Here is a 15,334-nt window from a genome sequence, read left to right as displayed (position 1 = left end):
AAAAGGAACCTAAAAAACTATCAACAACTATCCAGAAAAGAAGCCAAAAGACCCTGCAAGTGTTAAGGGTGTATAGCCAGGGAGATTAATGATGAATGAAAGCAGTATTTGTGAAGATAAAGCAATAAGATATTGAATGATTAGACTGAAAAAGAGGGTTGAGAAAAGAGGAAAGAAAAAAAGAGACTGATAATCACCTCTTAATGGAAAGACAACATAAAAACAATTATGTGCTAACAAAATATACATAGGACAAACTGAAGGAAATATCAAGAGAGGAAAGGCACGAGCACTAAGTTGGGGGGGGTGGAGAAGGGAATGGAAAAACAGGTTCTTGCAGCAGGTGGAACTTTAGTTGATACTTGAAGAAAATCAAAAGTAGAGACAGATGAGGAGAAAGAGTTGCCTGGATCTGGGGGAAAGTAAATAAAAATATCCAATGCTGGAAGATACAGTGTAGGATAGCAAAGAAACTAGTGTCACTCTACAGAAGACTACATAGAGGGAAACAAGGTAAAAGAAGACTAAAAAGATAGAAGGGAGCCAGGATAGGGAGGGCTTTGAACTCCAATGCAAAAAAAAAAAAAAAAATAAAAAATAAAAAGCCTAAAAAGCCTAATCCTAGAAGTGATAGGGAGCCACAAGAGTTTATGAAATGATAGACTGGGAAATGTACAATATGGTCAGATCTACTTTAAGAAGATCAATGTGACAGCAGAGTGAAGGATGGATTATTGTGGGGAAGAGACTTGAGGAAAGACCATCAATGAATAAATTACTGTAATCATTCAGGTGTGAGGTGATGAGAGTCTATATTAGCATGATAACACAATGGACTGGGGATGAGGTAAGAATGAGGAATTGAAGATGACCCCTAAGGTTTCTACTCTGGAGACTGAGTATGGGAGTGACTTCGACAATAAGATGGAATTTATGAAGACAAGGACTGGGGAGAAAGACAGTACATTTGGTTTTAAGATATTTATAGGACATATATTCATCTCTGTCATCATACTTTTACAATTTTACTCTTAAGTATGGGTTGTCTTTGCTCAGTTGGGCCTTTTGCATTAATTTTTTTTTTCTCCCTTTACTGCTTCTCACTGTTTTATGGGTCAACAGTACTCAGCTTCTGCTATTCTTCTCTTTAGATCTTACAACTGAATTTCTATATCCTAATACGAAACATTGCCTTTAGCTTTCCATGTGGCAAAGACATTGAGTATTTCTACATGAGGAAGTTTCAAGACCTTTTGGTCTTCTTACTGATATCCTTTCCTTTATACATTTCCTAAGAAGAATCTATAAACTATTCTTTCGCTTAGTTGCATCTTTCTTTTTTTCTTCTGCTTTTGTTTCCTTTGAAAATGTCAAGACTGGCCATTTTGAATCTATGTTTCACTGGCTGCTGCAACCAAAGAATTCAATTCTAATTTAATGACCTTCACCATACTTATACAGGTTGGTTCTCAAAAAAGCAAAACATGGGAATGTTGCTAGGACTCCGGAAGTCTTTCCAAAATAAAAGAACCTGCCAGAATTTATGATTTAGTGATAGCCTTCAAAAGCCTTCCATGCCATGATGAGGCATTACACTAGGATTTAAGATAAATCTGTAACTATAGATAAACTACAGGATAGTTTATTTTAAATATCCTCAAGTCTGGACAGTTGCTATTAGAGAAACCAAGCCAAGCAGAGACTTCTTACCACTTCTGCCTTCCATCCTTAAGAGCCTCTTCCTCTTCCTCATCTTCACTAAATTTCAGTTTCTCTGAGTAATCTACTTCATCATGAAGTCCTACAGCAACAGGAGGACCAAGGAGGAAACAACACAAGAAGAGAAATTCAGCATCTTTCCAATATGGTGGGGGAACACAAGGCTAGCCTTCCAAATCAGTTGCTAAGCCAAACCATAAAAAAGACCCCCCCCCACAGTGTTACAGATAAAGAAACATTCAGAAATTTCCCATTACTCTGAAACGCAAAACCCAGTCTACCCCATACACAAAAAGAAGCCCACCTAACTTCAAAAACTATCATGAAAGACAACTGCACAAAAAGAAACCCCAGTTCTGTTGCAATAAAATGTAAACTCTCAAAGCTCCTCTATCCCTTTCCCCTTCATTTCCAAGCTAAGGGGAAAAACATGCCAAAAGGTATACAAAAATTCAGTAACCCTATCAAAGAACACAAGAGAATATATGTGATTTACTATTATTCCTACCTTTTCAAGCAGTCATTTGAAAACCAATCAAGCAATCAAAGTTCATACCTGCCCAACCATCATCTGCATCAGTGTCAAGTTCATCAAGCCCTTTGAGGTTTTCAGCATTGATAATAGTGGGTCGTGGAGCCCGTTCCCCTAGCTGTCTTATAGGGCGTATTGGGCGGGACATTCCCATTCTGTTTTCTTTCCTATTGGAAAGGAGGAGACGATATTGTAGTAGAATGATGTTGTATAATCCAATAACACAGACTGGAGAAAAATAAACGATATTCAATTTTCTTCCTTCTGTTTTAATTCTCCATGATCAAAAGCTTCAAGAGTATATACAATACTTAAAATCCCTTCCTATATCCCTCTCCTTTAACTTATTTTCATGTACCAATAAGAGAGGCCTTTATTTCATAGGTGAATATAAGGTCCATCATTCATTGCTCCTGGGATCCTGAGGAAACATGTAACTTTGGAACAACTTATCCAATGCCTTATAATTAAAACTCAGTGTACTTTGTCCATTATGCAATTAGCATATCAAAAATCAATATAGCCCAATTGGCTCCCAATCTTTAAACTGTCTTTATTCATTACACTCTTAAATAAAAACTACATGTACCTTATGTTTCCACACATCAAATATGGTATCTTACCCATCTTGATCATTCATCTGGTACTGTCTAAAAGGAACTCGAGGTTCTAGGCGTAGCTGAGGAAGAGGAAAAGACCCTCGTTCCACTGTACCCTGGGTCTCTGGTGACTGCTGTGAACACATCTGAAACACAATATTGGTAAACAGGTTTTCAAATAATTATACAAAATAGATGATTCTTGCCTAGAAAAAAACAATTAAGGAAGACAACAGTAGGGTACCCTTAGGTTTTCTAATTAGCCATCCCCAAACTGTACTATCCTCCACCCCTTCATTTCTTTCTTGCTGCAAATTTAAAAAATAGGAATGAGACTGTCTTGGGGAATACCAACTTTTTTTATACTGAAAAACCAGTGCTGAAATAAGTACTAGGAAAATGCAAAAGGGTGGAAACCTCTAAAATTACACATCTGGATAGAAAACTTTGTATAATGTACAAAAGAGTCAGCCATCTGAGCTAAGGTCTGCTGGACACAATCCAACTTCCAAGAAAAATTTTACATACTTAGGACTTACAAAAGCAGGAAGCATGTCATGGTATGTAGGTGGGTGGTATACATTTCCCATGAACTGTGAAGCCCCTTTTCGGACAGGCTGAGCCGGGCGGAGAGAAGGCTCCTTAGAATCGCTGGTACATGTCGAGGAGGGGGCTCCATCTCCTGTACTCGAGTTCTTGCTGCCCGGCTCAGTCGGGGAGGCGGTCAGAGATGTGGCAGAGGTTATGTTCCGCCCACCGCCCTCCCTCCAGCTCGTCACATCTGGAAATTAAAAGGGGGCAAAAAAGGAGGGAGGGGGAAGGAGCGGTATGAGGTTATGAAGGTCAAAGGGACCCCCTCTTTCATAAAAAAAAAAAAAATTATATATAGATATGTATAAATTGAGGAATCAAGCTGAATTGGGTCAAGCAGATATCTATCACGTGAGTATGAATAAATAGGCCTCTCTAAAGGGCATTTCAGCTGGCAACAGAAAATGAGAATACTGCCAAATGTTAGAGTCTTGGTCCAAATTTATAGATCAGCACAGGCCCATAGAACTAGCCCTCCAAATAAATTAAAGCAGATATAAAAACAAATCAGCTTCCAGTCAGAAGTAATTGAAATTTTTAAAAAGTGGTTTACATAACATTTCACTATATGATTTTGCTAACACACTGCTACCAAATAGCATCATTTCATTTTGTATTAAGAGCTAGTGGGAAACAGAATTACAGGTTAAAAATCAAGTGAATCAAACTAAAATATCTTTTTTTCTTTAATAATAGCTTTTAATTTTTCAAAATACATGCAAAGATGGTTTCCAACATTCATCCTACAAAAATTCTTCTTAAATAATTCTTAATCAAAGGGCACTAAAACATAAAAGTTTACTGAAATATGTATTCCTGAAATGTAGAATTTCTCATCTCTTAACCAATCCTATAAATATTTTGGGATTTAAAGCTAGAGTGAACTTCAGAAATCATCTAGATGATTTTATAAGAATCTAAGACCTCAAGGCAACTAGGGTAGTGCAGTGGATAGAGCACCAGCCCTGCCCTCAAGGGGACCTGAGTTCAAATCTGGTCTCAGACACTTAACACCTCTTGGCTGTGTGACCCTGGGCAAGTCACTTAACTCCAATTGCCTCAGCCAAAAGAAAGAATCTGAGACCTAAAGAAATTTAAACTACTTGTCCAAGGACAAAGAGGTGTTAGTAGATAGAAGTCTACCTCAGATCCTCTGGTTCTAAGTGATTAACTCTTGCTCATTAACCCCCAATAAATACTTAGTCTGAAACAGAAGTTCTAAAGAGTCTACATATCTTCTGAGAATAGTTATACAATCTCTGGGGAAAAAAAAAAATCTAAGCCTTGATCATGTACTCTAAACTTCTAATCACAGGAGTCTATTTTACTGAGAACCAAAGTCAGCTGGAGCCTGCCCCAGGCCTGGAGGTAGGAAAAGCTGCATTCAGACCTGGTATCAAGTCGTTCAGGGCTGGGAGACCTCTGAATGCTTCATTTTCCTCAACTGTAAAGTGGGAATAATAACACCATCTACCTCTAAAGACTATGGTGAGTCTCAGATGATAGAATCTGTAAATGTGCTTAGCACAATTCCTGGCACATGTGAGGGGTCATCACTCCCTCCCACACCAACTTCTCTATTTTACAATCACTTTTTAAAAACCCTGCTGGATACCAGGCACTGTGGTAAATGCTAGAGAAAAAAATACAAAAATGAAATAACTCTAGTTTTTGGAAAGTTCTGTTAAACTTTCAATCTGCCTCTCTTTAACATTACCATCACTGATCCTTGTTCTGTCCTTTTAAATTATAATTCAATTTCTTTTCCAAGTAACAGTCCTGCCATTTAAAATTGGCTGTCATGTTCCCAATAAGCCCTGTTCATAACAATGGTTAGAATTCCTAACCAAACAAAGAATAAAAGTAAACCTTCTTTAAGAGGTTAATTTTGAATTTATAAAGTTAAAAAGCTTTTATACTAACAAAACAAATTACTGAATAAAACAAGACAAACTACTGAATGAAGAGGAAAACCTTTATATCAAAAATGAAAATGAAATCAGATGTAAGTCCAAAACTGAAATTACACAAAAAGTTACAGAATTGTTCATACCTTCTATGTTACCTACCCTGCTGAGCATAATATTCTAAGAATATAAAAAACAAAAAGGTCATACATATACCAAAATATGCATAGAAGACTCTTTATAGTAGCAGAAAATTAGAACCAAAGGTGTTCCTAATCAATTTGGAAATGGCTGAAGAATGTTATGTGGAAAAAATTAAGAAATGACGACTGTAAGAAATTATGAAAAAGATAAGTTTTTTTTATAAGTTATGCAGAAGAAAGAAAACAATCAATAAAACCTTTTATCATGACTCTCTGTATTTATGGGCACTATGTAAGGCACTGGGGTTACAAAGAAAAACATGAAACAGGCTCTTTCCATAATAAACTTCTAATAGGAGACACCTTATTCATTTACTGTAAAACATACAAAGCAACGGCGAGGCATTAAAGACAAAGAAAGGTCTTTTATGGAGGGGAATGTTTGTGCCAAGTCTCAAAGCCAAGTATTCCAAAAGGTAGAAATAAGGAGGCAAAATGGTCTAGAAACAGGGCTAACCTATGCAAAGGCATGGAGGTAGGAAATATAAGTATCCTCTGTGGAGATTAGCAAGTAGGCTAATAGGGCTGGAACCCGGTGCAGGGGGAAGCAAGAGGTAGGAGTGGGTCACATTGTGAAGAACTTTAAATAATTTTATATTTGATCAGAAAAGTGACAGGAAGCTGATCAATCACTAAGTATTTATTAAGCATTTTCTATCTGCCACGAACTACACTAAGCCTCAGCATCTTCAGTTACTGAATGAGGAAATAAAGGGGTCAGAAGAACACTTTGGGAAAATAATTTTGGTAGCCACGTAGAAGATGGATTGAAGTAGAAAGAAGGATGAGGCAAGGGACATCAATTAGCTATGGCAACAGTGCAAGCAAGAGATGATGAGGGCCTACGCTAAGGTCGTAGCTATGTCAGGGGAGAAAAGGAAATTCATAGTAGAGTTTTAAAGTAACAGAAATGTCTAGACAATTCAATTATTTTGATATATGGATAAAGGAGAGTAAGGAATCAAAGATAACTTGCAAATCCAAGTGATAAAAAAGATGATGGTAACATTGATAATAACAGGGATAGACAGTTAATAGGGAAATTCAGAAAAAGTATGGATTTTAGAGAAAGAATGTTAAGTTCCATATTTCTATTTTGACCATGTTAAGTTTGAAGTGCCTATGATATATCCAGTTTGAAATGTTCTATAGGATGTGAATTAGTGATGTACATTTAGTGCTCAAGAACTAATTAGGGTAGGTTCTAGAATTGGAGAGACTAAAAGAGCAGTATATTTTTGGATTATGTTTTTAAAAAAGAATAAAAAATTACACTAAAAGAGAAAAGAATCCAGATTAGTAAAATGACTGATCTTGTTTCCAGGGGACTAGAAGTAGATTTCCTTCCTATGGATGAAGGCAGGAATCTACAAGTATAGAATTAACTGTGTTTTAGTCTTTATTAAGGGAACATGGGAAGAATGATTAGAAAGTGACAGTGAGGTATAAAAAAAAAAAATTCAACAAAACAAATTTTAAAATCTTTATATTAATGCAAAATAAAACTATATAACATATTTTTGGCAGTTAGGCCACACTGTTGATTCCTACTCAGTCTTTTAAGAGTCAGTCATTAGCCACAGTTAAGTCAGTCCTACATGAACTCCAGCCTGGTACATAGTAAGCTCATAACAGTAACATTAATAACCACACAACCAAATTGTCATGGCATGCACTGCTTCCTATACAGTATAAGTATACATATACCACAGGTATAGTTACCATCACTGATTCATGGTCTTGCTGATAGTTTGCCAGAGAGACATAGTTGAGATTACTGCAGATAGAGACAGTAGCAATTCATCCTCTATTCAATTAGTAAGAAAATCCAAGGAATTAGAAAATTTTCAGAACTGGAAGAGACCTCACAGATCTTCTAATTCAATACTTATTTTATAAGTGAGAAAATAGACTTGAGGATCCAAGGTTACAAAATTAGTTTAAAAGGCAGAACTTAGACTCAAATTCTAACTTCTAGTTACTCAGTCTAGAAATTCCCCAGTTTAACTATACAGTTCAAACCACCTGATTCAAAGTGAAGGCAGTTCTATCACACCTCAAAGCCAGGAGAGGGAAAGAGTAAGAAATGGGAGCTAACAATAGTACATGAGAATAAAAGCTTAATCACTAAACTGACAAATGAATAAACCACTTTAGAATCTTTGAATTAAATCCTAAAAAAAAGCAGGTGCTTATATTTTTATGTCTTCTGTCTAAAAACAGGAAGAGAATGATATGCCATGTAGCCAGCCCTTTGTCGTATCTTTCCCAATCCCCTGGAAAGAACATAAAAAACCAAAACTGATAGAAGTCTACCTTAACTGGAAGGAAAATAGTAGCACAGACCATTACCAGGATCAGTAACCCAATCAACTGACCGCTTGTCTACCAAAAGCATGACTGCAAAGAAATTAACATTTGTCTGCCACAAAGGACATGTAATTCTAGGTTTTCCATTAGTTTCTTTGAAGTAATATTCCTCCTCTGTTCCTAAAATGACAGAAGAGAAGCAAGTAGCCCAGGGATGACAGAATCCAGTAAAAGCCACAGGCATCCTGGGACCCTTTGGGCTTTGGCCACTGGAGAGAACTCACACAGAGAAGAAAGACATAATGAAGAAAAACCACTGCCGCTTTAATGAGTGATCAGATACAGGGAATCTTAATAACTTACTCTGTGGGCGGAGGCTTGGTCCTGGCCCATACGACAGATCTAAGACGCCCTTTTCTTTGCCAACCTTGTCCTGCTCGCCAGCTGCTTTCAGCGTCGGAAATTCCTCGGGAGAGAAGGATAATAGTCGGCTTGAGCCCCTTGAACCTGTCAAATAAACCAGGAAGAAGTCAAAGGAAAAAGAATCTGTGGCTCATTTAAAGCCATGATATACTAAAATAGAATTACTTTAAGTGGGCCAGTCTCAGTAGACTAGAGGACAATGGTAGTGAGGGGCAAAGACCACACATGTTCCATCCTCAAAGCAGGCAAGTAAGTATCTTTCTGGCTACAGACCATATACCACCATAACCCTACTACTGCAAACCATCTTGTTTATAAGAGGGACAAGTGATGAGATAGGGCATGGATAAGCACAAATGCAATACTACTCTTGGGGAAAAACACACAAAAATGTAGGTTTCATGCTTTCTTGATGATGACACTCACTAGTAGTATTACCTTTGAAAAAGGACAATATCTGATTACATTGACACTGCGTACATCATCTTCAGGAAAGTCAAATGAAGTCTCTCTCTCAAAGTACTTTCAGATGGCACTTATATCACCAGATGTTTCCAGACTGTCCCTACCCTCCTATGTTGAGTCTTTCTTTTCTCGGTTCATTTTTGTTTACATTCCTTCAAGTCCTCCTACCTCAAAGTTTAGTCCAGAACCCACAGTGGGATTTAATGAAATTTTCTAGAATTATAGACCTCCTATAATTTACTGTAAATATGGTAAAGCCTATTACAATGGTAATAAGAATCACACACCAAAGGTTTGACTGTGGCCTACAATGTTCTTGCACAGTTTAAGCACAAGCTTCCCCTAGGTATAATTAACACCACTGATTCATGATCTTGCTTAACTAAGGCAGACTTTGCCAAAAGGAAGCGGCTGGAATTACTACAGATGCAGAAGGCAGCAACTCATCTTGCACGAGTTAGTAAGGAAGTCCCAGAGCCATATAAACTTGCCATTATAGTAACTGTACACATTATTCACAAACTATTAACCAGAGTGTCCATTTATAAATGTTACAAAAGAACTACTGCTGTGAAGAATGTGTTTAGTTTGCAGTTGTTTCATAGTTTAAAAGATCATTGGCAAGAATAAAACATGAAGAGATCTATTTTTTTAAAATGAGAAATTACAGGGGCAGCTAGGTGGCGTGGTGGATAGAGCACCAGCCTTGAATTCAGGAGGACCTGAGTTCAAATCTGGTCTCAGACACTTAACACTTCCTAGCTATGTGACCCTGGGCAAGTCACTTAACCCCAGCCTCAGGGGAAAAAAAAAAGAAAAAGAAAAAAAATGAGAGATTACAGAATCTAAAAAGTCAATGTTCAATATGGGTTTTTGGTTTGTTTTTTTTTTGCATTTCCTTTTGCACAGGTGGCCTTGGTTGCATAATTATAAACATCAAGAATATACCTGATTTCTGTAGTATCTTAGGAAAAAAGGCATTATATAAATCCAAGTTATTATTCATAGAGAATCTTTAACCTGGGAACATCTTTAGATTATCTAGTCAAATTCTTGTATTTTACATAATAGGTAACAAATATAGAGGTAAAATTATTTTTGCCAAAGGGCAAATAATCATCCAACTAGAGGTCATCTAGACTAGCCCATTTATTTTACAAATAAGGAGACTGACGTGCAGAAAATTAAAATAAATAATAATAAGAGGAACTGAAACTCCTGTCCTCTGATTCCACATATAACGCTTTTTCCATTGCTTCTCTTAGACTATAATCTATAGAATCCACATAAAGAGGAAGACAAATATCACTGTTATAAATACCATGACAATCACTTTACAGGTCAGCCACTATTCCCCTGAACTAAGAGAAATACTGCCAATGACACATATTAGCCAAGTTCCCATTTACACATTCATGCCAGATGTGAATTCATCCTCAACTTTCCCCAACACATAAATTAACCTACTATAGCTAACTCCCTTGTAGAAATGGTGGGCAAAATAATAGCTCAAATAATTCTATCACTAGATTACAATTATCTTTACAACAGCAATATCTAAAATGTAAACTACATTCCCTCTCAGTGGAGGAATTATGGCAAAATTGAAACCAAGCATTTCTCATCAATGACTTCAAAGGAGAATGACAAAACATAAGACGTAATCTTTCTGTTGTGTGGACAATAAGTACTTCAGTATCCAGTACTGTCCGCTGAGGTCTATCATAACACTACCTCATACAATTAGCAAACTGCAGAGTCAGGATATAAACCCAGGTCCTCTTGACTTCAAATCCAGTGCTTTCCCCATTAAACTATACTGCCTCTCATTATTAATGCAGCTCCCATTAAAATTTCTTTCAACTTCTGTCAATAGTGTGCAAAACTAGTAAACTACAAGGCCATTAACTTTAAAAAAAACCCAATCACTAATCTCAAGGGGGGGGGGATTCCCTAGCTCCATATGAATTGAGATATGAAGTATTGATAAGCAAAAATTTAGTCAAATCTGATGTTATATATTCTCCACCCTTTAGCCAAACTCACTGTCTCCTTAATACATCTTTTATGCTTACCTTTGCTCATGCTAGTTTGTACATGCTTTGAACTCCTACATAACCTTAAAAGTTTCAACTCAAAAGTGACCTCCTCTATAACATCTTACTAAAACATCCCTTTCCCATACCCTCCTGTTTCTCTGTGGCCTCTACTTTGGATTTGACTTCATATGGCACTTTCTTTTGAAACTCTCTAATGCACTTAACAATAATGTTTTTCATTATGGTAATGTGTTTGTGGTTTATCCTCCATTAGACTTAATTCTCCTGAGGAAAAAGTACAGTTTACACCTTAATAGAGCTTACATTCTAATAGGGACATAACGTATTAGCTAAACTTTTTACTTCCTCCAGCAACTAATTAGGACTATTCCTGTTCATTTTGTGTGTATGTTAATAAATGCTGGAAAATTAATTGAAAATTGACTTTTAGGATCAAAAAAGTTAGTATCAATGCTGAACTAAGAAATCCAGAAAAACCACATGATCATATCATAGGTTCACATATCTGGAACCAGAAAAGACTCAAAAAGCCATCTTAGTATAGGCTGAGGCAATGTGATATAATGGGATTTTACTGGAACTGGTTTTGGAGGACTTAGATTCAAGTTCTGGTACTGCAGCTCACAACTTGTATGTCACCTTAATCAAGTCAAATAAATCTCTAAGATTCACTTTCTCATCCATAAAATAAAGAGACTGGAACAGATGATTTCTAAGCTTCCAGCTCTAAATATATGATCTTAATCTTCATCTTTCATTTTGCAAATAAGAAACTGAATCTCAGAAAATTTAAGTAATTTGCCCAAGAACACACAGGCAGGGTATGGCAGAGGTGAGATTTGAACCTTTGGCCTCTGATCCCAAAACCATTATTTCTATTTTGTACCATGCTGTCTCTTCAAACATTAGAGATAAGACTTGAATTGTGGCTGTTTTTATGATTGTTTTTTCTCTTAAATATTTTATAACTAGCTATAATGGTCTGTATTTGTGTCAATTCAAAATGTTTATTATTTTCCAATACCAACCTTCCCATGAAAACTGTTTTTAATAATATTTTCTACATACTTACTAAAACCATTATATTCCTCATTTTTTATCCAAAACTATCTTGCTAATATTCAGAGACCAAGAAATAGGAAGACTATTAAGTAGCTTAATTCTACAATCAACTAGTACTATGAAGCAAATGCATTCACAGCATGTTTTCATATTGCTTGCTATATAATTTGCCTTGACAAAAGATAGGGTTTTAAAGTTCTATAGAAGAAAGAAAGGGTGCTAGTTTTATGGTAATAAAACTTTCTCACAAACAATCCTTTTTCTTCGCTTCTCTTTCTAAACTGTTAAGGTTTTTACCTGTAGACAAGGATCTCCTAAGGTGTTTAGGTCAAACTTTCCCCTTGCCTTCCAAAAGTAAGCAGACCATCATCATGATGCCCAGAAGTATTCTTATCACTTGTGGAGAAGCTGTATAGTTTTGCTCCTACTCTGAAATTTACTTTGCAGTCATTCCTTTGTATTCTATTCCTTCCAGTTCAAGTTTGACTAAAGAACTTCAAGGATTTACAGAACCAATAAGAATTTTAGATTTGTATGAATTCATGGTCAATATTATCTTATTCTGGACAGTTGTGCATCATTTATTTGTAAAATTACAGAAAATTTCCCTTGATACCTTTACCTGCCCCCTATTCCTCTATAGATTTAACCTGTTGATTTCTCCTACATAATTGCTAATAACCAAGCAACAAACTCCCTGAGGTGGTATTATTTATAACCCTATACCCAAAGACAGTGCAAGAAAACACAACAATTCTTTGAGGATTCTGGCAGAGAAGAAATATACAATCCTATCAAACCAAGCTATTTGTACAAACAAATTACAGACTGACAGAGGAGATAATTCAGCTTTTCTATACACACTTCAACACAAATATTTCTCTCAATACAATGATTTCAAAGAGCCAACACATTGAAAAAAGCCCAGCAGCAATAACATAATATTCAGACTTTAGAATTTAAGATATTCAGAATCATGTGACACGATGACAGGGCTAACAAGGCCTACCTCAATAGTTTACTAGGTAACTCCCTCTACCCACACTCACCACCTTCGTGTCCTACTGGCTTTCCATTCAGCTGTGCCCATGACTTTGGTCCACCTGGCACTGAATTTGTACTCTGTAAGAAGGAAAAAAACAAAAATAAGATTATGGTTCATTTTTGTAGCTTACTTAGATTACTTTTGTTTACTTAAGAGTACTGAATAAAGGAGGCCAATATCTTTTATTCAATCCCTCTATTGGGTCTGTTTTATCTGCTCTGGTTCCCATCAGCTACATAATATAATTTCAAGTCTTAGAGCCATTTTAAAACTGCACACTGTAAAGGAGACCTTGTGAGATGTTGCAAGACAAACTCAGCAGAACTATATAAACACATATACAGAGTTTGCATTATTTATCTTTTCTCTGGAATAGAAAGAAGAAAAATAGAAATAAAGTAGAACTTCAAAACTAAGCCTGGAACAAAATACACGAAAGAAATGTATTTTCTTTGCTTGGTTGTCAATTAATTTGATATTCTTGCTAAAACTTAAGATTATTAATAAATTTGACCCCTTTTGGTTCATGGCTATTAAATTTATGATCTATCAAATATTAGTTGAAACCATATTTTGGTAATAAAGGGAATTAAAAGTACTAAGCGATCAGTGAAAACTATTACTTCAATTAGAAAAACTTTAAGTGGCATATAAGGTACTACCATAATTTTAAATAAAGAATATAACTATTATGGTTATTCTTCTGCATGGCACAACATTTTAGAAATATATCCTCTCAAACTATATTTGCTGAGTCTCAAAATTAATCCAGTTTTCCTGGTGGAGCTATTATTCCTTGTTATAACCTTCACTAAGATCATTATTCTTAATTGCTTTCCTCTTCCAATTGTAAAGGAAGATATTTAAAAAACAATAACAACTTAAATGGTTAAGATGATTGACAGAGATGGCCTAACAATCTTAAAATTCTTCCCCCATCTATCCCCTTCAATAGTCAGTCAAAAAAAGTAAACATTTCCAATGAGCCAAGTATAGTACAAAGTGCTAAAGTTAATCATTAATTACACTAATATTACATATTTAAATATTGTAGAAACATAAATACATTCATGCTCAATATAAAAATTTTCTTAAACCTATACAACAATCACCATAGAATATAAATGTCCCTAAATGGTTGGAATAGAAGTCATCATTCTGTTTATATCTGAAATTCCTCATATGTTCCATATTCAGGTCTTTGTAGTGTTGTCTTCCATTAGCTCATGTAAGCACCTTTATGAGGCAGTTCCTTTTTTTTTTTTTAATCAAAGCATTTTAATTTTCAAAAGATGAGCATGGATAATTTTTCAACATTAATCCTTGCAAAACCTTGTGTTCCAATTTTTCCTCCCTTTCCCCTGGATAGCAAGAAATCCAATATATGTTAAACATGGTAAAAATATATGTTAAATCCAATATATGCATACATATTTATACAATTATCTTGCTGCACACAAAAATCAAATCAAAAAGGAAAAAAATGAGAAAGAAAATAAAATGCAAGCAAACAACAACAAAGTAAAAATGTTATGCTGTGAACAACACTCAGTTCCCACGATCCTTTCTCGTTTTAAATGGCTCTCTTCATCACAAGATCATCGGAACTGGTTTGAATCATCTCATTGTTGAAGAGAGTCACGCCCATCAGAACTGATCATCATCATCATATAATTTTGTTGTTGCCGTGAACAATGATCTCCTGGTTCTGCTCATTTCACTTAGCATCAGTTCATGTAAATCTCCAGGTCTCTCTAAAATCATTCTGCTGATCGTTTCTTATAGAACAATAATATTCACATATCATAACTTGTTCAGCCATTCTCCAATTGATGGCCATCCATTCAGTTTCTAGTTCTTTGCCAATACAAAGCTATATTATATCCCAAAGAAATACTGAAGAGGGGAAAGGGACCTCTATGTGCCAAAATGTTTGTGGCAGCTCTTTTCGTAGTGGCTAGAAACTGGAAGATGAATGGAAGTCCATCAATTGGAGAATGGTTGGGTAAATTATGGTATATGAAGCTTATGGAATATTATTGTTCTGTAAGAAATGACCAACAGGAGGAATACAGAGAGGCTTGGAGAGACTTACACGAAATGATGCTGAGTGAAATGAACAGAACCAGAAGATCATTATACACTTCAACAACAATACTGTATGAAGATGTATTCTGATTGAAGTTCAACATAGAGAAAATCTAATTCAGTTCCAGTTGATCAATGATGGACAGAAACAACTACACCCAGAGAAGGAACACTGGGAAATGAGTGTAAACTGTTTGCACTATTGTCATTCTACCCAGGTTACTTTTACCTTCTGAATCCAATTCTTACCGTGCAACAAGAAATTCAGTTTTACACACATATATTGTATCTAGGATATACTTTAACACATTTAACATGTATGGGATTGCC

At 35.7% G+C, this 15,334-nt stretch overlaps 1 protein-coding gene across 14 annotated transcripts in view; it reads right to left on the bottom strand.

Annotated features, from left to right (window-relative positions):
* Positions 1 to 15,334, bottom strand: part of PRRC2B (proline rich coiled-coil 2B) — a 118,508-nt gene that overhangs the window by 27,525 nt on the left and 75,649 nt on the right. For all 14 annotated transcript variants that reach the window (XM_074293913.1, XM_074293911.1, XM_074293920.1 and 11 more), the window contains exons 5-10: positions 12,921 to 12,993; positions 8,225 to 8,368; positions 3,390 to 3,631; positions 2,875 to 2,996; positions 2,276 to 2,418; positions 1,711 to 1,801 (exon numbers count right to left, since the gene is read on the bottom strand). In XM_074293913.1, coding sequence (XP_074150014.1) covers positions 1,711 to 1,801; positions 2,276 to 2,418; positions 2,875 to 2,996; positions 3,390 to 3,631; positions 8,225 to 8,368; positions 12,921 to 12,993 — 815 coding nt within the window. The remainder of the gene's footprint in view (positions 1 to 1,710; positions 1,802 to 2,275; positions 2,419 to 2,874; positions 2,997 to 3,389; positions 3,632 to 8,224; positions 8,369 to 12,920; positions 12,994 to 15,334) is intronic.

This window comes from Sminthopsis crassicaudata, chromosome 2, assembly GCF_048593235.1.
Source record: "Sminthopsis crassicaudata isolate SCR6 chromosome 2, ASM4859323v1, whole genome shotgun sequence".
Classification (NCBI taxonomy): Eukaryota; Metazoa; Chordata; class Mammalia; order Dasyuromorphia; family Dasyuridae; genus Sminthopsis; species Sminthopsis crassicaudata.
Note: the sequence above shows the minus strand (reverse complement) of the source record. Positions and strands in the feature narration are given on the sequence as shown.